This window comes from Triturus cristatus, chromosome 2_2 (genome assembly GCF_964204655.1).
Source record: "Triturus cristatus chromosome 2_2, aTriCri1.1, whole genome shotgun sequence".
In the NCBI taxonomy this organism is placed as follows: domain Eukaryota; kingdom Metazoa; phylum Chordata; class Amphibia; order Caudata; family Salamandridae; genus Triturus; species Triturus cristatus.
In genome coordinates, this window is record NC_140582.1 from 1,047,834,300 (window position 1) to 1,047,859,728 (window position 25,429).

A 25,429-nucleotide genomic window follows, 5' to 3' on the forward strand; every position below is an offset into this window, starting at 1 on the left:
ACTGACCTGCCCTCCCATAGGAATGCATGGGGGATCTGAGTGACCATGTTAGTTCCTGATGCGTGGGGAGTGCAGGGCCGAGTTTGGTATGTGCGGACTCGTGTGATGAAATGCTGCGCGATGATGTGTGCGGCGTCAATGTACCTAGTGTGGAAGTGCCACTTCTAGAAGTGGGCATTTCTGTGTGCAGTGTGAGATGAGTGCCTTGTCTGGCGATTGGCTGGCTGAGGTCATGTGACGGGCTAGGGAATCCCCAGAGTCAGGAGGAGTCACCCAGTGGTGAATAGGGAGATCAGCAGCCAGATGGGTGGGAGGAGTACACCTGGGACCTGAATAGGGCTGAGCTTTCCCCACACAATGCTGGCTCCGCCCCCTGTGGTGCGACTGATGACCCTGGCCTGTCCTGTGAATAGGGAGAGGGGCTGAGCAAAACAAAGTGCTCAAGAACCAGTTACATCTGGTTCGCCCCTCCTCTGCACCTTGAGACAAAGGTAACATGTGTATAAAAAGGGGCTGTGTCCCCTTACAAAATGTTCTCTTTTTGGATCCTGACAGAGGGGGGCTTGCTGCTGGTGGGGCCCAGGAGGGACCGCCATGGGGGCTACCTCCCTGCTGGAGGGCCCTGTGTGCTGGCCCCTGGGCCCTACCTTGCCCCCCTGATGCCTCCAGGACTTCGTGGACCCTTTTGCTTGTTCTGGGACTTTGCCAAGGCTTGGGAGCGCTTTGTCTGGAGCCTTTTCCTAGGTGAGGGAGACCCAGGGGCCGAGCCGCGCTGGAATCCCCCTCGTAGGGATTCCCCCCTCCTTGTGAGCTTTTGCGGGTGCTCACCCCGCTTATATCGCTATTTTTAATGGCGGGTGCCCACCCCGCATTTTGCCTGTTCGGCGCGGTAGCCTACCCCGCGTTATGCCTCCTTTAAAAAGAGCGGGTGCCCACCCCGCGATTTGCCGTATTCGGCAGGTGCCCACCCCGCCTTATATCTTGAATTTAGAGGGAGCCTACCCCTCTTACGAAGAAAAATCACTGCCGCGGCCGGGCCACAATGTAACCTCTTACGGGCCGCTGCCCAGCGCGACCCGGAAGAGGCAAGACTGTTCCCGTGGGCGGGGCTTCCTCGCAGGAGGAGGGAAGCCCCGCCAGTGAGAGGAGTTCGATGCGGAAGGGACGGGAGCCCACCCCGCCTCCGCGAGTTCCCGCGAGTTAAGTCCCGGGTCCCAGGAGGGGGCCCGGGTGAAGAGGCGTCAGGAGCAGCACGGCGGGAAGAGTCCGAAGCCCTGGGTCCCAGGAGGGGGCCCAGGTGAAGTCTAAAGGGAAGCCCCGCGCGCCGCCCCGGAGTCTGAGTCCTGCCTCCGCCCCCCAGCCGGTGAGTGATCTGAGTGAGTCCGGATGGGGGGAGGCAGGGTCAGAGCGGCCCCGCATGGCAGCGGGCCGCTCCAACGGGGGCCTAGTTATGTTAAGAGCCCCGTGGCTCCAACAGGGACAGTATTGATTCAAAGTCCAGAGGGACTCCAACGTCGGGGGCATTGACATTCTAGAGCCCAGAGAGGCTCCAACGAAGGGTCCATCATGTTTGTTTTGCAGCGCTAGTGCGCTCCAACGAAGGGGCCATTATTATTGTTCTGAGTCCCAGAGGGGACTCCAACGCCGGCCAATATTGATATTTAGAGCCTGAGTGGCTCCAACATGTGGGGGGGCCTTACTCATGCTTCAGAGCCCTGTGAGGCTCCAACATTTGGGGACACATTCCATTTCAGCGCCAGTGCGCTCCACAGTACTGGGGGACATGGTGTATGTAGAGCCTAGGTGGCTCCAACATTTTGGATACTGTTACTTCCCCAGCTGCGCAGCACTTAGTGCCAGCTGCAGCGTTTAGGCCCTGTTCTTGTCCCCAGCTGCCCAGCAAGTAGTGGGCAGCTGCTATGTTTAGGTTTTGGCGCAACCTGGACCCTAATTGAATTTAGGTGTTATTGTGATTTATGTGTGTTGGAAGGGCGTTCTCTGGGGGACTTCAGAATACGTTGCTGACCACCCTTTGACCCACCTCTCCCAGAGTTAGGCCGAGCAATGGCGGGGAGGCCCTTCCTGGAAGGGTCTCGTTCCTAGGATCGTACACGCTGAGCTTACACTCTCTGACAGAGGGACACCACACAGTAGTTCTTAGTAAGACAGTATACTTTATCGAAAGTTCAGGGGATCTTTATGATCCGTGATACAGCTGTTGGATCAATGCGCAAGCGGCGGCGGTTTCGTGATGGGGGTATTGGGGTAGCGGGACAGTCTTTAAGTTCAGTGTCTCTGCGGAGTATCCTTCGCACAGCTCTCAATCCTCGAGCTGGGGGATTTGGGTTCACTCAGCAATCTCCGCCGATCCTTCTGGATAGGGGCGCCACGAGTCTCTCAGCAGGCACAGGTGGTTTCAGATTCTCGGGAGCCGCGACGGCGTCAGCAGGGCTTCAGATGGTTCCGAGTTCTGGGAGCCGGGACGGCGTCAGCAGGGCTCAGATGGTTCAGAGTTCGGGGAGCCGCGACAGCGTCAGCAGGGCTCAGATGGTTCAGAGTTCGGGGAGCCGCGACAGCGTCAGCAGGGCTCAGATGGTTCAGAGTTCGGGGAGCCGCGACAGCGTCAGCAGGGCTCAGATGGTTCAGAGTTCGGGGAGCCGTGACAGCGTCAGCAGGGCTCTCGTAGGTCCAGGTCTTCTCTGCCGCCTGTCCCTTCAGCACCCCTTGTTATACTCCCCCTCCTCTTTCAAGTCCGGAGTCCTCGCAGAGAGGGGTCTTTGTGCCTGGGGGCGGTGTGTTGGGATTTCCTGCCGCTCGGCCCCTTTGATCTGTTCAGGTTGGTCTGGGAGGGACTCCAGACGCCCAGCATGCGAGGCGCCCGCCGGGGAGGAGATCAGAGGTGTGACAGAGACGGCACCTCCCGGTCTTGCTTGGGGGTTTCTCTCTCCCTCGGCCGGGCATGCGTGGTAGTGTCTTGGGTTTTGCTGGAGCCCCGGCCAGCCATCGGGTTTATTGGGCCATGGTGGCCGGAAGTCTGTGATACCGGGGATCAGGTGTGGTTGCAGGGTTGCTTACTGGTCGGGAGGGTCCACGCCTCAAGGCCGGTCTCACACGTGCCCCCCCCAGCTGAAAGGCGGGGAGAACTACCCATCCACTTGGGGGTTCTCCTCGCTGAAGCGGAAGAATCGGGACAGGCCGTCGGCATTGGCGTGGTCAGTCCCGGGGCGATGCTCCACAGTGAAGTCCATCCCCCGGAGGGAGATTGACCATCGTAGCAGCTTGGGGTTTTCTCCTCTCATGTGCATCAGCCACCGTAAGGGTCGATGATCCGTTTGAACTCGGAAGTGGGTTCCGAACAAGTAGGGCCGTAGCTTTTTGAGGGCCCAGACTACTGCGAAGGTCTCTCTTTCAATGGTGCTCCACCGTTGTTCCCGAGGTAGTAACCTTCTGCTGATGAAGGCTATGGGCTGATCTATGCCTTTGTCGCTGAACTGTGAGAGGACTGCCCCGATGCCGTGCTCCGAAGCGTCCGTCTGGACCACAAATTCCTGAGAGTAGTCGGGGGCTTTGAGTACCGGAGCAGTACATATAGCGGCTTTCAAGGCGTGGAACGCTTTTTGGCACGGGGGAGTCCACTGTACTTTCTTCGGGTGCTTTTTGGAGGTTAACTCTGTGAGAGGGCCTGAGAGGCTGCCATAGTTTTTAATAAACCTCCGGTAGTAACCGGTGAGGCCTAGGAAGGCCCGGACTTCCGTTTGGGTCGTGGGGGGTTCCCAGGACAAGATGGCGTCGATCTTCGGCTGGAGGGGGGCGACCTGCCCGCTCCCCACCTGGTGTCCCAGATAGATCACTGAGCCCTGTCCAATTTGACACTTGCTGGCTTTGATGGTTAGGCCTGCCTGGCGCAGGGCCATCAGTACTTGTCGGAGGTGCTGGAGGTGTTTGGTCCATTGGGAGCTGAAGACTGCGATGTCGTCTAGGTACGCCGCGCTGAACCCCTCTAGCCCGGCCAGGACCCGGTTCACCCGTCGCTGGAAGGTGGCCGGGGCATTTTTCATCCCAAAAGGCATGACTCTGAAGCTGTAGTGCCCATCCGGGGTGGAGAAGGCGGACCGCTCCTTGGCTCCCTCAGTGAGCGCAATTTGCCAGTATCCGCAGGTCAGGTCGAAGGTGCTGAGGTAGCGAGCGGCCCCGAGGCGGTCGATGAGCTCGTCTGCGCGGGGGATAGGGTGAGCATCCGCTCGGGTGACCGCATTGAGTCCCCGGCAGTCTACACAGAATCTCAGCTCGGGGGCGACACCAGGGGCTGCTGCTTTCGGGACCAGTACCACCCCTAGGGCTAACATCTTGGCTACTTCGGTCTGGATGCAGGTCCGGACCCGGTCAGGGACTCTGTAGGCTCGGTGTCTTACCGGCGGGCTGTCTCCGGTGTCTACGTCGTGGACACACCAGTCGGTGACCCTAGGGGTGAGGGAGAAGAGGTCTGTGAATTGTCTCAATAGCTGGCGGCAGTCGTCGGACTGTTGGGGGGTGAGGGTGGACGACAGTCTCACCCCCTCTACGGAGCCATCTTTCTCTTTAGCACACAGGGGGTCCGGAAGGGGCTCGGTGTCTTCTTCAGTCCCATTGTCAGAGGCCAGGAGCAAACTCAACTCCGTCCTCACGAAGTGGGGTTTGAGGCGGTTCACGTGGAGGACCCGGAGGGGGTTCCGAGGGGACTGAACATCAACTAGATACGTGACTTGACTCTTCCGCTCGACCACTTTGAAGGGTCCAGTCCATCTGTCTTGGAGGGCGCAGGGTTTCACCGGGGCCATTACCCAGACCTGTTGGCCCGGCTGAAACTCAACCAGCGTGGCATTCTGGTCATACCAGCGCTTCATCTCTTCTTGGCTAGCCTCGAGGTTTGCCTCGGCGAGCTCCCGGAACTTCCGGGTCTGGTTGCGGAGAGCCAGGATATAGCGGAATACATCGGGAGGGGTTCCTCGGGGAGCCGTTTCCCAGCCCTCTTTGACCAGGCTCAGGGGTCCCCGGACGGGGTGTCCGTAGAGTAATTCGAATGGGCTGAACCCCAGAGATTTTTGGGGAACTTCCCGGTAGGCGAACAGGAGGCAAGGGAGGAGGACGTCCCATTTCCGGCAAAGGGGTTCTTCGAGGCCCATGATCATTCCTTTCAGGGTCCGGTTAAATCGTTCGACTAGGCCATTGCCTTGGGGGTGGTATGGGGAGGTGAATTCGTATGACACCCCGCATTGTTGCCATAAGGACCTCATGTACTTGGAGATAAAGTTCGTGCCACGATCACTCACGACTTTGCGAGGGAACCCCACGCGGGAGAAGATCCCCATCAAGGCCCGGCCCACCACGGGGGCCGTCACGGTGCGGAGGGGAATGGCCTCTGGGTAGCGGGTGGCATGGTCCACCAGGACGAGGATGAACCGGTGGCCCTGGGCGGTCCTGGGATCCAGGGGTCCCACGATGTCGATCCCCACCCGCTCAAAGGGGGTACTAACAACGGGGAAGGGTTATAGCGGAGCCTTGCGCTTCCCACCACCTTTTCCGCTGGCCTGGCACGTGAGACATGACTTGCAGTGGGCCTCTACATTCGCTCGCATTTTGGGCCAATAGAAGTGGGTAACCAGGTGATGATAGGTTTTGTCTTGGCCTAAGTGTCCCGCCAGGGGTACATCATGGGCTAGGCCTAGGAGGAAACTTCGGAAGCGCAGGGGTACCACCAGTACACGGGCCGATCCCAGCTCGGCCGACTTCTGTTCGCTGTACAGGAGGCCGCTTTCTCAATATACCCAGTGGGTTCCGGACTGGTTGCCTGCTGCCTGGGCTTCGGCCTGCTGTCGGGGTCCAATGAGGGAAGGGCAGGTGGCTTGTTCCCTGCAGAATTCTTCTCGGGAGGGACCTCCCTCGCAGTGCCAATGGGCCATCTCGGGTAGGTCCCCGAGCTCGGTCAGTTGCTCGGGGTCTGGATGCACTGACCCGTCATTGGGAACGTGTTCTTCTTCCGGGAGAGGGTCGTCGGGCTCGGGTAGCGCGTCCCGGTCCTCGGGGACGGCGACTGGGTTCAGGGGTAAGGCCTCAACTCCCTCGGGGGAAGGCGATCAGGCAGACATGGAGCGCGTGGTGGCGCATACCCATTCAGGTAGGCCCATCATCTCCAGATGGGCTCTTCGTTCCACTTGTCCCCACAGGGAGCTCTCGAGGTCGTTGCCCAGGAGGCAGTCTACTGGTTGGGATGTTCGGACTGCCACTCTCAATTTACCGGTGACTCCCCCCCATTCGAAGGGTACCAGGGCCATCCGGCAGAGGCTCTCGGAATTGTCCGAAGATATGACGGGACAGAAGGCGTCGGGCAGGATCTGGTCTTCGGAGACCAGGTGGCAGTGGACCCCGGTGTCGCGGAGGGCCTCGACTCGGTGACCGTTGACCGTCACTTGTTGCCGGTATTTTTTCATGTTGGCGGGTAGGGGTGTTCCGGGAACCATTTCTCGGTCTCCTAGGGAGACCAGGGCCATGGCTGCTGGTTCCCACTCCTCGGAGTCTTCCATCTCTTCTCCTAGGGCTACGGAGGCCATTTGTCGGGCTGGAGGTGCTGTCGCTGCGGGTCGTTGGTACATGGGACACTGGGGGTCACTGGCATAGTGTCCGGGCTGTTGGCAGCGGAAACAGGTGATCTTGACTCGGGGTCCCTGCCTCCCCGGGGGCCCTGTGCTGGCTGGAGGTGGGGCTGAAAAGTGCGGGGTTGGCCTCTGGGGGCACTATGCTGGGGGCCCACCTGGGATTCCCTCGGTCTGCCTTGGTTCCCTCCGCCCCTCTGGCGGGGGGGTCCCTGACTGTGGCGACCGTAGTCTCCCACGGGGCACCGGGAGGCCCGGGTGTTCACCCATCGGTCAGCTTTGACTGCCAGTTTCCGAGGGTCAGTGAGCTTGCTGTCCAGGAGGTCTTGGCGTAACTCCACAAAGCAATTTGCGGACAAGTGTTCCCATGCTATTAGGTCAAACAGTTCCTCAAAGGTGGAGACCTTGCTGCCCTTGATCCACCCGTCCAAGGCCCTGCTGTAAAAGTTCACGTATTCTACCCACGTAGTACCGGGTATCTTTTTGCAGTCTCGAAACCGTTGCCGGTACATCTCGGGGGTGAGTCCATTTCTGGCTAATAGGGCCTCTTTCATGTGGCTGTAGGAATTCAGCACCGTGGAGGGCAGGTCCAGCAGGGTATCTCTCCCCTCGCTCAGGAACCAGCCCCACAAGCCAGCCCCCCAATCCTTCTGTGGAACTCGGTGGGAGGTCATGGCGACTTCGTAGGCCTTGAACCACTGCTGGATGTCGTCGTTCTTGTAGTATTCTTTCACCACATCCTTGGGGATGTGAACCTTTGGTTCCACGGCGGGGGAGGTCGGTTGGTTTCCCGTGGTTCTGGACTCCTCACTCTTGGCCTTGAGTTCGATCTCTTTTAGGCTGTGTTCGTGTTCTAGTTGAAGTTTTCTTTCTTCGTGTTCTCGCTGGTGTTTCTTTTCCTCGAGTTCCCCTTGTAGGCGTAATTGTTCTACGGCTAACTTTTTTTCGGCCAATTTTAGCTCTCCCTCTATTTTTAGTTTAGCTAGTTCTAGTTCGTGGTTGCGGCCCCTCTCTCGGTCCGTTAGCTCTTCCGGGGATAGGCCCCCCTCTGTCGCGTCAGCGTCAGCAGGGCTCAGATGGTTCAGAGTTCGGGGAGCCGAGACAGCGTCAGCAGGGCTCTCGTAGGTCCAGGTCTTCTCTGCCGCCTGTCCCTTCAGCACCCCTTGTTATACTCCCCCTCCTCTTTGAAGTCCGGAGTCCTCGCAGAGAGGGGTCTTGGTGCCTGGGGGCAGTGTGTTGGGATTTCCTGCCGCTCGGCCCCTTTGATCTGTTCAGGTTGGTCTAGGAGGGACTCTCCTTGGGGAGGAGATCAGAGGTGTGACAGAGACGGCGCCTCCCGGTCTTGCTTGGGGGTTTCTCTCTCCCTCGGCCGGGCATGCGTGGTAGTGTCTTGGGTTTTGCTTGGGCCCCGGCCGGCCATCGGGTTTATTGGGCCATGGTGGCCGGAAGTCTGTGATACCGGGGATCAGGTGTGGTTGCAGGGTTGCTTACTGGTCGGGAGGGTCCACGCCACAAGGCCGGTCTCACAATGTGCTAACGTGATTGGGTGTTAGGAAATGTACTGTGTATAGCATGTTTTGCGCACCCTGTGTTTTATACCTCTAAATGTGGTCATTTCTGCCTAGGAGGTTGTTTTACCTGTTTAGGTTGATGTTAGGGAGATTGTACTTCCCTGTGTGATGTACGCCCCTAGAGTAGTTATAGTTAGGTGGTTAGGTCTAATGCGTTAGACTAATGAGAAATTGCATAATGTGTTTATACCCCTGTGATGGATGCAGGATAGGTTTTATACCTGATTATAGTGTGATGACGCTGAGGTCATTATTGCGCCAGTAGTTACTGGTTGTGCTCTACAGTGATAATTTGTGCTACAGTTAATATATGTTCTACATGTACAATTGGTGATTTGTGCTGATTCTGACAGTGGTCCATGTGGCCCTGTCCCGTGAAATAGTCCCTTGTAAAATTCTGCCCAGTGCCAGTTGGCAAAGTGTAAATTGTGAGAATATTATCTAATGTGTTTTGGTATAATACAAAGGCTATCTTTATATCTAACCTTGTGTGGAGTTTCTTTTGTGGTGGGCCTAGGGTGTTGTTGCTGTGTGCGCGCGCAAACGCTTTACACATTGCCTCCGGGATAAGCCTGACTGCTCGTGCCAAACTACCAAGGGGGTGAGCAGGGGTTATCTTTGGCGTGTTTCTGCCTGGCTTTGGCGCAAGCCCTAGCTTACCAGAAATCTAATTTCTAACACATGGTCTTTCTGTTTTTCTGTGCGATTGCTTTTGTTTAATGTACTCTGGAAGGCCTTGTGGGAGCTTCGTCAAGATAGAGGTTGGAAGATGTGAGAATGTACAACTCTGTTTCGGAGTCAAAATACGGGAGCTTGGCCAGCCCCCGTCTTGGCCTTGACGCAGACTGGTACAGCCAGCTCGGTTCTTTCTCATGAGAAGGGAGCGAGGTTTTCTAGAAGCTTCGTCTTACGTTTAGTAATGGTATTAACGCTGGGAGCCTTCGGGGGCCAGGTGGAAGTTCACCACAGAATAGACGTATTGCTGTGGAGGTGACAGAATTTGAGCCCTGATTGAACTACTTCCTGGGCTGTTGAAGGGCTTCCCCAGCTTGAGTTGGCAAGGATGATGCACATTCAATCGGTGAGGTGTTCCTAACCATTTTGTATATATGTTCTACTCTTTGCTACTTGTATTTACTGCATTTTATTTTACTTGTTCATTTAACCCCTTCTGTGCCCATGACGAGCTGGACTCATCATGGGCCGCGGTTGCGCTGTGCCCATGACGAGTCCAGCTTGTCATGAACCCCGCCCGCTAATGCAACGCCCGGCACAGGGCGGGGAAAGGGCGTGGCACACAAGGGGTTAAAGCGTTTGATACCTGAGAATCTGCATTTACTGACATTTTTGGCCTATAGTTCTAAACATTGCACTAATAAACTTGTGTGTGTGTTATTTTAAATGCACCTGAATATGTTTTATTGCCTCGCCTAAAGGGAGTGCTGCGTCCTTTCCTCGTCTTTAAGGGGTGCTGCTCAAAGTATATGTTCTAAATGCACCTGAATTTGTTTTATTGCCTCGCCTAAGGGAGTACTGCTCAAAGTGTATATTATTTAAAGGTGCAGTGGTATATTTTCCTTAGTGAAAAGCGCATTCATTACACATGGGAGGACAGAGTATGAAGGGCGCATGGGGCCGAGAGAAGGAGCGGGCTTCGAGAGGAGAAGGCAAGATGCAACAGGGAGAAGCAGTTTGCCCAATATCACGATGTTTGTTAGAAAGAAGTAATACACTTGTGGAAATGTATCCTTTCTGAATGGTTTCTAAGGTTTTAAAACAAAACATCTCACAATAGCCGGAACCTGCATCAAACTCATGCAGGGAGAGCGAGTGAAAGTGTGGAGAGCCTGCAACACAAAAACAAGCGCGTCTCCTCCCATCTCAGCTGGCTCCTGGAAGAGGCACAAAGGAGACGGGGGAGGGAAGGAAGGGGTAAGGAAGGAGGCTTTTGCAAGCAAATATAACACTCAACAAATGGCACACTGGAGGGAGGAGCCTAGCGCTTGACCAAGATGGCCGCGTGAGCTTAGAGCTCCCGAGACCCTCGCGCCCTCCGTCGACTATCCTGTCTCTAATCCTGTCCGCATGCATGGCATCGTGTAGATGATTGGTTCGGGAGGCGATTGATGCTACCCGCGGTCGGATCGCCCACCGGGAACCGGACTTACGCCTGGCGGAAGATTGCGGCCTATCTCCCGGGGAAGCCAGGGGCTAGAGTTGGCTGGATGCCCGACTCCTAGTTGAACAACAACGGCCAGGCGAGGTGTGAACTGTCGGACGGAGGTCCCCGCTCTTTCACTTTCGATTTCGCTCCCTTTGTCAGCCCTGCTACTGGAGAGCTCTGGGTGGCTTTATTACCCCAGGGACGCTCTGCAGGCTACTCTGGCGGTCCACGGCAGAACTGATCACTCCTTATTCCTCTCCTTGAGAGGGACCCGTCTTAGCTGAACCGACCTGCTTGGAGTCAACCATGTCGGGCAAAGCAGAAGGGGATCGGCTGAAGCCTAAGTCTACCAGGCGGGGAACCTATACCCAAGTCAACAGCATGGACCGATATGCTCTGCAGAAGGGATCACCGAGTGGATCGAGCCAGGTGCCGGATGCCCAGAAGGAGGCCTCGCCTGTGGCCCCGGAGCTCTCCCTGCAGGATGTCATGGGCGCGCTCGAAGGGATGCAGACTTCGATTGGGAGACAGTTTGAGGCCCTGGCGCATAAGGTGGATGCCATTTTGGTGGATGTCAACCTGATCCGTGCGGACTTGGGCAAAACGAATGAACGGGTTAAGAACTTGGACCTCAAGACCACGGGCCTCACTGATGATGTTACGGAACTGCAGACCGAGGTTCGTAAGCTGAGGACCGAGAGTGATCTCGTCGCCCGCCGGCTGGAGGACTTTGAGAGCCGGGCCAGGCGCAACAATGTGCGCGACATCGGGGTCCCGGAGTCCTCGGATGAGGCTTCGGTTGACCTGCTTGTTGAGGACTTGGTCCTTAATCATCTGAAGCCTAAGGGCCTTGGGAAGTTCTTTGCGGTGGAAAGGGCCCATAGAGTGCCGGGCGGGAAGCCCAAGGCGGGTGCCCCGCCGAGGCCGATCGTTGCCCGGCTCTTTCATTTTCGAGATCGGGACGCTATTCTGCAAGCATCGAGGGTGACGGGCCCGGTCCCCTTCCAGAACGCGTCGGTGAATTTCTATCCGGACTTCACCCAGCAGGTGCAGAGGCAGAGACAGGGCTTCCTGGGGGTGAAGCGGCGGCTCCGTGAAAGAGACCTGAAGTATACCATGCTCTTCCCGGCCAGACTGCGGGTGGTGCACGACGATCGGACATTCTTTTTTGACTCTCCTGTTATGGCCGACGAATGGCTGGACGCTTTGCCCCGGCGACGGACGGGGGACGACACAGCCGAGGATGGAGACAGTGGCCGGGATGGGCAGGGCTGACATCTCGGAGCCGGTCTGACTTGATTTGACTATACTTGAAGACTTGCATAGAGTGCAGTAACTGTGGAGGGTTGCGGGAGGACGAGGGTTGCTCTTTTCCTCCCTTAGGGTACTTTTTGTAGACTTTTGGTTTTGTAGGGCGACAGGCACACTGCAAGTTGGGGGGGCTTTGTAAGCTGCAGCAGGGGTGCAGGGTGGGGGGAGTTTCAGGGATTTTGGGTTTGTTGTTGGGGGGTTTATTTCTGCAAGGCATGATGCTTATTTCCAGGGCTGTTCCATGGTGGCTCCTCGGGTGTGGGGTGGGCCTCTTTCCGTTTGAGGATGGGGGGTAGGGGCTTAAGTGTTATAAGCTGGAATGTTAATGGTTTGGGGGATCGCATTAAGTGGGGGATTGTTTTGCAATTTTTGAAACGTTCAATGCCGGATGTTGCCCTGCTGCAGGAGACGCATCTTATAGGTAATACGTGCTATGCCCTGAATAGGAAGGGGTATAAATTCATTGCACATTCAGGATTCTCATCTGGGTCCAGGGGTGTGGGCATCCTAGTTAGAGCTTCGTTGCCATTTGAGGTGGACTCCACCATTGTTGATGATAGGGGGAGGTTTGTGGCGGTGGCGGGGCGGTGGGAAGGACGGACTTTGGTTTTAGTTTCGGTTTATGTCCCGCCGGCCCTGCAGGCCTCCACGTTTGCAGATCTGGGTAGGGCCCTGCTGGATCTCCCGGGGGGAATGCTTGTGGTGGGAGGGGATTTCAACGTTGTTGGCTCCGGCCTGCTGGATAGATACCCGCCCAGAGACACAGGGGGGGCTCAGAAATGGCTTCCAGACTTCCTAGACACGCTTGGTCTGATAGACTGCTGGCGGCTCCGGCACCCCACACAGAGCCAATACACGTTCCACTCCGGGGCACATGGTAGCCTTTCCAGGATTGATTACCTGCTCACTCTGGCCGCGCATGCCTCGTTGGTATCCGAGGCGAGGCACATGGCGCACGGTATATCTGACCACTCGCCAGTGTGGATCCGGCTGGATCTAGGTCGGGAGGGAGGAGGAAGGGTGGCCCCTATCAACCCTTGGTATTTCCGAGACCCCAAGATGCGCAGCGCCCTGGTAAAATAGGTAGAAATTTTTTTCAAGGACAATCAGGGAACCGTGGACTCGGCAGTGTCGCTGTGGGAAGCTTTTAAGACCGTGCTTCGGGGGGAAGCCCTCTCCCTAGTAGTGGCTGCCAAGAGGCGTAGAGATGGTGAGATTCTGCAGGTGGAGGAGGAGATCGCGGCTCTGGAGGGAGTGATGGAGGAGGAGGTTACAGAGTCCTCACTGCATGAGCTTTGTTTGAAGCAAACTGAGTATAAAGACCTGGTGACGAACGCCGCTAAGACCCTCAGTAGGGAACAGCAGGGCCGACTGTATGATGTTGGTGATAAGGCAGGGAAACTCCTGGCGTGGCTGGACAAAAAATAACGGGTCAATAGAGTGGTGCCAGAGTTGACGGGAGAGAGGGGAGAGGCGATTGTGGAACCTGAGGGGATTGTAAAGGGTTTCTCGGACTATTTCTGTAAGGTTTATGCCTCTGCGTCGGATAGGCCGCCCGAGGACTCGTGTGACCTCCTCCGTGATATCGAGTTGCCCTGCCTCTCTGCTATAGATAGGGACGATCTAGATGGTGACATAACGGTCGACGAGGTGGCGGGGGCTATCCGCGCGTTAAACTCGGGTAAGGCCTCGGGACCGAACGGCTTGCCGATCGACCTGTACAAGCTGTTCCCGGATAGGGTCGCCCCTCACCTGCGCGCCATGTTTTTGGAGGCGCGGGGGGGTGGGGCCCTCCCGTTGGATCAGCGACTGGCGTCGATTGTGGTCATACACAAAGAGGGTAAACCCCGCGATAAGTGCGCCTCATATCGGCCTATTTCACTTCTTAACGCGGAGCCGAAAATTCTGGCTAAACTCCTGGCGACCCGTTTGATTAGGGTACTTGGCGACTTGGTCCACCCGGATCAATCCGGCTTCATCCCGCACCGAAACACAGCGTTGAATCTTAGGCGTCTTCATGGCGTAATCGCCAGGGCGGGCACGCTGCGTGAACCGGCTATTGTGGTGTCTCTTGATGCCATGATGGCCTTTGACACGGTGGAATGGGCATACTTGTGGGCCGTGCTGGCCAAGTTCGGCTTTGGCCGCGGTTTTGTGAGCTGGGTGAGGTTGCTGTACGAGGGGCCGCTAGCTAGTGTTGTGGTGAATGGTCGGGCGTCGACTCCGTTTCAGCTTGGGAGGGGTACTCGGCAGGGTTGCCCCCTGTCGCCTCTGTTGTTCGCCCTCGCCCTTGAGCAGCTGGCTGCGTGGATACGTTGGCACCCGGATATACGGGGCCTTCGGTGGTCGCCTGAACACGAGGACCGTATTTCGCTCTATGCCGATGATATCCTGTTGTATCTTGCCTCACCTAAGAAGTCACTTATAGTGGTCTGTGACGTACTCACATCTTTTGGTAGGAACTCGGGTCACGTCATCAATTGGAGCAAATCGTACTTGTATGTTCTTAGTGGCGAGGTTCCACCGATCCCTAGAACATGTTCGATACAGATCGCCCAGCAGGGTTTCGTGTATTTGGGGATCTTTATCTCCATGGACTCTGCTGTGCGCTATGAGAAGAATCTGCTCCCCCCCCTGGCACGCCTGAGGCGCGATGTTGAAGGTTGGCGGAGGCTGCCGCTCTCCCTCGTTGGGCGTGCGGCCCTGTTCAAAATGATGTCTCTTCCCCGCTTCCTCTACGCCTTACAGAATACCTTGGATTGGGTGCCGGCCAAATACTTTCGGGAGGTCGAAGGCCTCCAACGGACGTTGCTGTGGGATGGGCGGCCGCGAATTGCTATTGCAAAGCTGACGCTTCCATGGTACGACGGGGGCATTGCGCTCCCAGACATCCGACGGTACTATTGGGCCACACAGCTGAGCGCGATCAATCATGGGCTTTATGGCCCTGCCCTCAGCCCTGGGTATGCCATGGACAGGTGGTTGCTGCGTGGTGGTAACTACTACAGGGCGTTGTACTCGCGGTCCCTAGACTCGTCCCTCACGGGGCCCACCGGTGTGGCAGTGCGGGTGTGGAAGATGGCAACTGACTCGCTGGGCTGGAAGGATAGGCTCACCCTCGCTACCCCGTTGTTTGAATCGGAGAGATTGGGAAGGCTTTGGCATTCAAAAGGCTTTGATAAGTGGGACCTGATTGGCATCTCCAGGGTGGGTGATGTGCTGCATAAGGGGAAGGTGAAGTCCTTTGAGGAGTTGCAGACTGAGTATGAGCTGGGGCCCTCCGAGTATTTCAGGTATATTCAGATGCGCCACGCCCTCCGATCAGTCCTCGTGGAGGGTGAGAAGGTGCCTGAGTCCTCTCCTTTGGAGGACCGGGTCCTTGATGGCCATATGCCCGAGAGCACGATCTCGCTCATATATAAGAAACTGATAAACGTCCGGGCGGACATGCTTCTGGGGCTGAGGGACCAGTGGACTAGGGATGGCCTCGAGTTAGATGATGAGGATTGGCAGTCAGCTGTTTCTTCTCCTAAGGAGGTTGCGATCCCGTCGCGTCTGAGGCTGGTGCAGCTTAAAATACTGCACCGAGTGTATGTGACGGGGCCAAGGCTGGTCCACATGGGGTTCTCGGAGGACGGCCTGTGCAGGAGGGGGTGTGGTATGGTGGGTACTTTCCTGCACATCATTTGGGAGTGTGGTGTCATTGTGGAATTCTGGAGGGGAGTCCATGCAGTTATGGGGGAGGTGACAGGCATTGCTGTGCAGCCGGAGGCGCGGTGCTGTCTCCTGAATGTCTGGGGGCCCACTGATCTCGATGAGGCGCAGACCCAATGGGTGACTCTGGGTAACATGGTCGCTAAGAGGGATATCGCGCGATTGTGGGGCTCCTCGGGGCCTCCCACACTGACTGCGTGGAAAGAGAACATGGACTGGAGCATGTTTAGGGAGAAGACGGTCTATTGTTCTAGAGGCCGCCCCCGGAAGTGGCACGCCATCTGGGGGCGGTGGAATCAATATAGGGGGGGAATATGTCTTGCCCCTGATCTGGAACCGCCCGAGGAACAGCTTTCCCCCTGACCTTCTTTCCAGCACAGTCTGGTTTATGTACTATTTGGGCCTCTGCTGTCCCCCCTCTTCCTCCTTACTCTATCTTGTAACTGGTAGATGAGTGGGGTCCGGCCTCCCCTGGGGGCTCTCACCATGGTTTTTAGTGTTCTTGCCTTGCTGGGGTTTGCTGTGCTTTTTTGTGTTTGTTTAAAATTGAACCTTTGCACTTCTCTTTGTACTGTACTGGGGACGCATCACTGTTTCTAATTATCGATGCTGCCGAACCTTCGGGTTGTCGGCTGAATAGCTGTGTCCTGATTTTTAAATAAAGGTTTTTCAAAAAAAAAAAAAAACAAATGGCACACTGCGCTCCGCTGCTCGTAACCGCAAGGTGGATGCCGTAGGTGTCAACATTTTAAGAAAAGGTGGGAAAAAAGCCGCCTTTAGCCAATTGCGTGCTTTCATTTTTGAAAGCCACACGCCAAGGCCAATGAAATCTCACTACAACACGCACAAGCTTGGTCGAAGTCCAGAGTGATTCCAAGAGGTCATCTTCTAGAGCAGCGCACACACGCTGCGTTAGGCTCGACCCAAAAACACTTTAAATGATACACACTGAGTGCCACTAGGGATAAGTGAGACTCGCTGGCCTAGAACTATTTCACTTGTTTCCCAAGAGGAATTCTAGATTAGTGTTGCAAATGGTTTCTTTTACACCTTCATTCTTAATTAATTCGGCTACTCTTCCTTTCTTCTGTTCAGCCGTCCTTTCTTCTTGTCATCATCACACCCATCTCTTCATCCATGCTTACCTTTCTCCTCTAATCCATCCATTCTTCTCTTTCATTAATCAGTCCCTTTCTTTGTCCATCCTTCTCCATCTTTCTTTCCAGTTTTCTCCTTCTCAGTCCCTCTATACATTATCTCTTCTCTCCATCTATCTCATTGTCCATTCATCCTTCTCTCCATCCATCTCCCCATCACTCTGTCCTTCCCTTTTGTCTTCTGCTGTGTTCGCTCTTGTTGCATGTCTTGCCCTACTTCAAAACTCCATCACGCTCTCCTCTTGCAGTGGTTTCTGTAAGCTTTTATTTTTTGGACCAGTGTCACTGACCAGAATGAAAGGATCAATAATATTTTTAAGGTTTTGTAATACACACACTTCCCAGTGGCACCCAGCCGCTGCTCAGGCTGCTAAATTGTGGGGTTCCTGACGCCCCTGCAGTGTCAAATGTATTCTCCCTCACTGCTGCAGTTGCCAGACACCATCTCTTCCCCTGTGACCAGGCAAGGTTTTGTAGGTGTTTGTTTGGTGTCTGCATTAAGGGGAGCGGTAGAGGGGTGATGTGATGTAGGATGTGCACAATGATACTCAGCCCTTACAAATGGACTTGAGTTATTGAAACCTATAGTTATCTCGTATATTCAATGGTTACTTGGCTTTATAGTTGCCTAGAAAGATTCTGGTATCTGCCTGTGATTGCTGCCGACTCCCTTCATTAAGGCTTCATCATATGCAACTTGAGATAACCCCCTACATGTCCATATCTTTGGTCAAAGTGCTTAGAACCCAAATTTACACAATCCGCTGTTCTCAGCCGTAAGCCTCACTTATTGTTTATGGTTTTGACACCATTTTATCTAGACCAGGAAGTGTTTCTTCGAGCTATCCTGTTGGATGAAGCACCAGGTATTTGGTATTGATAATACCAGTTTATACCACCTACATCTACCCTCAGTCAATAGCTGCATTTTCTCAATATATTGTCCAGTGTATTTGGGCAGGTGTTGATTCCCATTTTACAGGAGAGAGGGGCTAACAAAGGCCTGGCAGCATCATGCATCCTTTCTGCTGAAGTTTGCCATGTTGCAACTTGGGTATCTTACTATACCTTAATTTCTCATGATGGTTTAAGGATGGTAGCTAAGGCGATGAAGGGCTATAAAGTAGTAACATTCAGATTAATTTGGGTGATCAGCATTATGCTAGGCCACTCTATGTACTGTGGACAGGTTTTCTTAGGATTCCCATGGGTAGCCAAAGGAGTATGGTCAAGGAATGGCAAGCTCTTCTGTTGGCTGTATACAGTGCTTAATTTGTAAGAGAATAAGTGTTGAGGCCCAAAGATTTGCTCAGAAGCACATGGCCGACACCACTGAAGGTCAGGGTGCCGAATATCAAGGCACTGTAGTGCGGATTCCACCTTTTGACTCTTTAATCCACCTCCAGACACTCCCTGCCGTTTTACCTCACTTTTGCAAGTTCCTGATCATCCCTGCATTCACACTCTGTCACAGTTTTTTTCTGTATTTCTCTTCCTTCCTCTCTCTTCCTCTGGATCAAACTCTTCTGAGGAAAAATAAGTGCCGGTTCCAAAAAATGAGTGTTGGTGGGCCCCGCCAGCAACCACCGGCTCAAATTAAGCACTGGCTGTATCCAACTACCAAGTTGATCGAAAGAATGTTGTTGATATGTGGTCAACTTGATTTTTTTGTTTGGTCTGGTCTGTTTATTTGTTGTTGTGAACATGAATATACAACATGTCTGAATCGCAAATCATCTGTACAATGGTATAGATACATACATTCATTTTTGTATGACTGGTGCTGACACAAGGCATTAACCACCTATCATTTGACTCCTCCTTCCGTCAAAATTGCAGCACAATCACGTAATTGTACATTAAGGGTCTGATGTAGGTGGCCAAATACCGAGCGCTAACGCTGAAATATGCACAATTTCAGTGTTTCCGACTGGTAAATAGCCATGTACAATGTAGGTAATGCCAAACGCTATCGCAAAATAAGGAATCGCTAAAAATAAGGGAAACCAGTTAGCGATTCCTTAATTTGCGATTAGCACACATCGAATCCCTAAATAGTGAATCGCTAAATAAGAAATCCTTAAAATAAATCGCAAATCGATGTACCAAAAATCGCTATTACCGAATTTTAAAAAATTTGTTATTTAGGAGTCGCAAATTACCACTGACTCAAAGCAGGTGGTAATCAGGTGCACTGCATTTAAACAGCCCCAAAATACAACGGTGTGAACACAATGGCGGCTCTCTATGTGATTGCAAGGCGGCTTCGGATGCAAGCCGCAGGACTGAGGATCTGGAGACGGGAGGAACGCGTGTACAGACTGCGCATTACATTATTCCAACTGACTGAGGCTGAAATCCATGAGAGGTACAGGCTTCATTCCCAAACCATCCTAGACCTAATATGGGACCTGCATCCACTCCTGGAGCATCAGACACCAAGGGCGCATGCTATACCACCACATGTCCAGGTCCTTTGTAGCCTGCACCTACTTGCAATAGGTAGTTACTAGGGGGTGATAGCTGTGGCAGGTGGTGTGTCACAGATTTGCCTGTTCCGTTTTTTCAACACTTTCCTGGATGCCATGATGCACAGAATGCACCACTACTTTTTGGTTCCCCAGCACACAGGCGGAACTGCATAAAACCAAGATGGATTTTTATCAAAAGGCACAGTTCCCATATGTAATAGGGTGCAATGATGGGACACACATACCAATCTGCCCAACTGCAGCAACAGAGTACATATATTGGAATCACAAATCTACACATTCCATCAACGTGCAGGTAATTTGTGATGCAAACAACATCATCACCAACATCGTAGCCAAATTTCCTGAGAGCACCCATGACTCCTACATATTCAGGAACAGTGGGATCTACACACGTCTGGCTGGTGGCGAATTTGGAGAAGGATACCTGCTAGGTAAATAGGTGACACACCAGCAGCGTTGTGATTTGTCTGAGTGCCGTTGTCTGGCACTCAGAGAAGCAGAGGGAGCCTGTGCATGCCCTCAACCCAGGCTGTGCATTACAGCCGGTGGAGAACATGCAAAGTGCAGATGACTTTGGCCGGCCAAACTGTCATTCGCACTGACAGAGTGCACTCACCACTCCCACCCCTGCTCTGTGAGCAGAGCAGCCCTGCCCCGCAAAACTGCTTCTGCAGAGAAAAATACAATAATAATAACATTGTGTTATTATCATTTTAGTTTTACTTTTTTACACTGCTGAAAAGCAGTGGGGCGACAATTCGCCCGCCTTAGCGGAAGAGCTGCCACTGCAGATAGGCCTTTCGAAACTGACAAATAATATATGTGTATGAGCTAAGTATTGTACTGTTTTCACCTAGGAAATAACAGAAACAAGGAGGAGGACAACTGACTTAACACCTCATTGGCGTACAGAGTAGTTATATATTATATTTATTTCGGCACAATACAATAAACATTTATCAGCTATAAGGTTTGGGGTCCTCATTGATGACAGACAATGAAGACAGTGGCAAAAGAGCAACTTTATTGAGTAACTCCTGACCTAAATAACTGTGGAAGTCATAGTTTATGATGTTCACTTAATCACTTTATTAAGACACAGAAAAAGACGTTTCATCTCAAGAAGGTAGGCGATTCCATGATATGGTTATGATGTTGTGCAGTGCTAAATGGTCTACACCCCGATCAATGCCAAGGATCCTCCAAATAAAGGATCTCGACGGAATGGACTTCGATGAAAAAGTCAAAGGATATGGAAATCGGAATAAAAGTATTTTTCTTGATATCTAAGATCATGAAATGCACGTTGCAGAAGATGCATCTCTTGCAGCCCGATATGTAGCCATTTTGTGGGCGACTTCATTTGACAATATGCCGCGCTCAAGGAGCTGAGCCTGTCGCTCTCTGTGTCCTTCCAGCTCACTCCAGTGGCTCTCTTGGGTGAGATTCTGCAGGAAAAAAAGAGACCTACATCAGACAGGCACGGCTGCGCACTATACCCGTAAACAGGTATGAACAGATAATTCATAATTTATCCTTCTACTGGGGAATTGACATGTGGAAAATATAAACACATAGCTACTCTGGTAAAATAAAGCGCACACTTTTATGACAGAAAACCCGTACAATAGGCACGCATTTATATGCTCATTCAGCTATATAAATGAAGTAATCTGTGCTTATCTAGCTCAAATGGCATTCAACATTTTTGGAGAAGATCTATCAACACTTTGCACCGCCACAAAGTCATGCAAAGTGTCACAAAATGTTGATAAAGTACTTACCTACCAACACAAACCGATTTTTGGGACTCGAAACTTGCCCTTATAGTAACATAAATAGCGCTCTGCAGTACCTAAAGTCCTTGAATGGTAATATGGTGGATCACAGTGCTTGTTTGTGATGCAAAACCAGAGGTACAAAGATTGTCAGAACAGGTTTTACGACAAAAATGACCCCTCCTTGAAACAGGCGGTAAGGTGAAGAACTTTTTTAATTTTTCCATGTTTTGGAGGAACATAGGGAATATCTACTATTAAATGGGAAGGGTGGGGGCGTGGCTTGCCATCATGGCCGCATAGACGCGCTTCGAGAGAGCTCCGGGCGTTGGCCTGAAGAAAATTAACATTTAGCGGTATCCTGGCCCATGACGGCGGAATAATGGGTCTCACAGGACCCACGAATCTCCTGTCACCTTTCGACTGACCAAGACAGTACGGGACCCCCCTAAATGACTTAACCTCTAAGAGGATGCCCAAGAAAGTTCAGTGGACTGTCAGCTGTCAGAAAGCTTTTGATGACCTAAAACAGGCCATGTGCTCTGCTCCAGTGCTCCAAAGCCCCAACTACTCCAAAGAATTCATAGTTCAAACTGATGCATCTGAGGTGGGGGTAGGTGCTGTATTATCACAACTGAATGAAGAGGGCCAGGATCAACCAGTAGCTTTTATTAGCAGAAGGTTGGCCCCTAGAGAGAAACGTTGGTTAGCTATAGAGACGGAGGCCTTTGCTGTGGTCTGGGCCTTGAATAAGCTGAGGCCATACTTGTTTGGCACTCACTTCATTGTTCAAACCGACCATAAGCCCCTCCTATGGCTAAAACAGATGAACGGTGAAAACCCCAAACTACTCAGGTGGTCCATTTCCCTACAGGGGATGGACTATACGGTGGAACATAGACCTTGGAGCAACGATGCCAATGCAGATGGCCTCGCCAGATATTTCCACTTAGAACATGAAGACTCAACTGGTCAAGGTTAGTTTAATGTCCCTGCATTTGGGGGGGTGGGGTTGTGTAGGAGATTGGCATCGACTGCATAGTTGCCCCCAACTGTTTGCCAATGTTTTGACTGTTTTTTGACTCTAGCCAGGCTGTGGCCCTGCTATCCAGGACCCCAGCCTATCTGCTTCCTCTCTAAACCTATGTGAGTACCCTAGGCACATACCAATTGGATACTGAGGACACCCTGTGAGCCCCTTGTAGATGGTACCCTAGGTACCCAGGGCATGGGTCCCTCAGAGGCCTAACAGGGGCTGAAGCACTTATTGTGCCACCCCTGGGACAAGCCATACAAACTGACACCACCAGACCACTACTGTAGTCTGGGTAAGGTGGTGCTTGCACCCCTTACAGGGATATAGGTAGCCTGTATCCCACCTAAGTACAACACATATCCCCATAAGTCACCCCTAAGGCAGGCCTTGCTAACCCTGCAAGGCAGGGTGCTGAGATATGTGTGAGGGGGAACCCCTATCTGAGTAGGGCCACTCTGCAACTTTCGTTAAAACGAGTGCGAGGTTGTTTTTAGTGCAGCCATACCATATACTCTTAAGCACATTATAATCAATCGCGGTGGTATGCTAACTTGAGAATGGCTGCACAGAACCATGTCGTGTTTGGTGTCAAACACCTTGGAATCATACCCCCACTCCAGTAATTGGAGGGGGGGGTATGATTCCACCCTGCTAGAGGGGTGATATGGTAAAAGCGGTTGATGTTAAACACCAATTTAAAAGAGCACACATAGTACAAAATGGATGCTACCAGCCACCTACACACTTCTGGCTGCCGGTTGCTGGGCAGAACTCTAGCCAAGGCAGCTGGACAATAGGGATCCTGTGGCAGGGAGGAGTCTTCACCTCCCCAGACAGACTATGTGAATTGGAACTGGGTGGGTGCACTTTAGGTTTCCTTTCAGACCTTGCACGTAGGCCCTTCGGTGCCTACTTCTGCATACACCGCCTCAAACCGGTTCAGGGGCATCCTGTCCCCTGCTCTGGCGGGAAACACAACAAAGGGGAGAGGGTGTAGCCACCCTTTCCCGCCTGAACTCCCATTGGTGGCCCCTGGTTTAGTCACTCCCCTAATCCTTGGATAAAGGTGGGTGCATGGACCCCAGAGCTTCAGATTAATCTTGGACGAGAACTCTGCTTCAAAGACTTGAACCTTCGACGTGCTGCTGCTCAGCTGACGGAAGAAATCTCCCTTGGGGTAAAGGAGTTACCCCCCTGCTTGGCAGGCACCTGAAACACTGCAATTGACCCGGTTGGCACTCCGCTGTTCCTACGGACTTCTAAGACTCTGCCTACCCGGAGGTGGGTTCCCAAGCATCCCAGAGGCCAGTGAGTGTGCACAGCAAGGCTGAGCACCGTGGACCCCGTGGGTGCCGAGACACCCAATACCCCAGGACACCGGCCACCTCTTGCACAGCACACGAACCCGACAAGTGGGGAAGTTGTGCTTTGGCCTAACATTGGGCCAACCTCTCAGCATCACCTGTGCCAAAGATCGATGCTCCAGCCCACTCCGGCGACCCATGGCTGCATCTTTACACACTCCATTTTGCTGCCTCCCGCGGCCCCTGGTCTCTCGACTGGTGGGCCCTAGCAGAGGTCAATCTTCAGTTTAACGAGCTCCCCTGGTTTCCCCAGGCCTGCTCTATAGTCTCCTTGCTGGAGACTTCGCTCAGACCTTGCTGGTCTGCACCGTAGCTGTTTCTTCATCCTGGCGTGGGTTAGTGGATCCAATCCGGACACTAACACCGCAGCGGCCTTCATCCTTCGTGGGACAGTCGCCCTCCAGCAACTGGGCTTCCTTGACGCCTCCTGGACTCTGTGGCTGCTGAGCCAAGCTACACCTCTTCGACCCAGAAGCACCCGACATTGAAGGGCTCTTTTTCCTGAGGCCCCTGGTCACTGGCTAGTGACCCAGACTCTGTCCCCTCTGCTTTCAGGTCCTCTTCTTCAAGATCTACATCTTCAACCTGCACGGCATCGACGGCCCTTCTCACCAGCAGCAGTTCTTCACGTTTTTCCATAGAAAACAAGACATCGACCCGACACCGAAAACGACCTATGCACCCGGCTTCCCTGGGGCAGGTAACAGTGGTACCTCGGTACTCTCATGGGTGTGGGCCCTCCAAGAGCTTAACTTAAAACTCCTGAACTCGAACTCCTGCTTGAAGTGTCTAGATTCCTGCATTTTCGAACTGCGACATTTCCCGTAGGGTTTAACGGGGATTCCTGCCTTCGTTTAACTACTGCACACGTTCCCCGTGGGTCCCCTTTCTCACTACCTTGGGTGGTTTCGTAAGGGTCCAGCGATCCTAAGTGCCCTAGGCACTGCCTGCTGAACTGTCGTGGTTCTTATACCACTTTTTTTATATATGGTTTGGTCCGCCCCTGGGGCCCTGTGATTCCAGTGCTATTTATTGTAACAAATATTGCTTTGTTGAATTGTATCTTTACCTCCAGCCTCATAAAGAGACTATTGGGATTTGTCCTTAGAATAAATACATATATTTTGAATATATACCTGTGTGGGCTACTCTTTCATTTGGTTATTCAAGAGGTTATCCTTGGTAAAACAATAAGCTTAACACTCCTTCAACACTAAGCCTGAAGGCTGCTCTCCACAGCTACCACTAGGATAGCTTTCTTTAAAGGTTGTCTTTTAACCTATCACCATAAGAGTCGAATTGGACTGGTGCAAGGTGTCCACTATACCTAGTGGACAGCATATGCCAGGCCAACTTCTCACAGGGGCAAACGCCATTTTGTAAGAAGCGGTGCGGCCGGGCTGGAAAGGCGAGCCCAGGGAGCTTGTTGGGCCCTTAGCAGGCGGTGAGATCGGCCTGCGGACCCGGTGGGGGACAGATCCCGCCCAATACTTGACGATGATGAGCGGAGTGGGCACGCACCGCGCAGCACAGCGTTTGGAAAAAGGCGCTGCGGCCCGAATGAAGAGAATCGCAGTGGAGGGCCTGTGAGATCTGGGTCCTCCACTGCTCGAAAATTAAGAAGTTGGGGGCATATCAGCAAGGAGGCAATATAAAATTATCGCCGCTTTGCGTCCGTTTTCGGGCGAAAAGCGGCGATAATTTTATCGCCTAATTAGCAAGGTCAGGCTATCACGTGAAACCTTGCATTAGCGCCCAGATTCTTAACGCCCAGCTTTGCATCTCTAATGAGATGCTAAGTGGGCGTTCCTGACCTGACATGACTGGAGAAATGTCGCTGAGCGACATTTCTCCTATCATCAAGCCCCACGCTATGAAGCACAGCAGCAAGAAAAGTAGCAATAACCCTTGTTATCGCTACTTTCGTTATGCCTGCTTCAGGACTGACTTAGCCATGATATCCTATGAAAGGTGGATATCATGGCTAAGTATATAAGGCCCTATCATCAAGCTAACGCCAAACTTCGTGAGATTATCGCTGGGTTTCCAGCGATAATCTCACACTTGGCAGTTAGCACTAGGATTTTTATCGCTTTTGAGATAAGCGTTGCTAATAGCACGCTATCTCAGCGATAAAAATCCACGTTAGCGGGCGATAATTATCCTAGCGCTAAGTGCGCTTAGCGATAATTATCGCCGGTTGTTGCTGA

General features: G+C 53.0%; 1 protein-coding gene across 2 annotated transcripts in view; it reads right to left on the reverse strand.

The window, feature by feature from the left end:
- Nucleotides 1-20,043: 20,043 nt before the first annotated feature.
- The window catches only part of CFAP99 (cilia and flagella associated protein 99), a 545,884-nt gene continuing 540,498 nt past the window's right edge, over nt 20,044-25,429 (reverse strand). For both annotated transcript variants that reach the window (XM_085643346.1, XM_085643347.1), the window contains exon 16: nt 20,044-20,489. In XM_085643346.1, the coding sequence (XP_085499472.1) occupies nt 20,334-20,489 (156 nt within the window). In that variant the 3' untranslated portion in view covers nt 20,044-20,333. The remainder of the gene's footprint in view (nt 20,490-25,429) is intronic.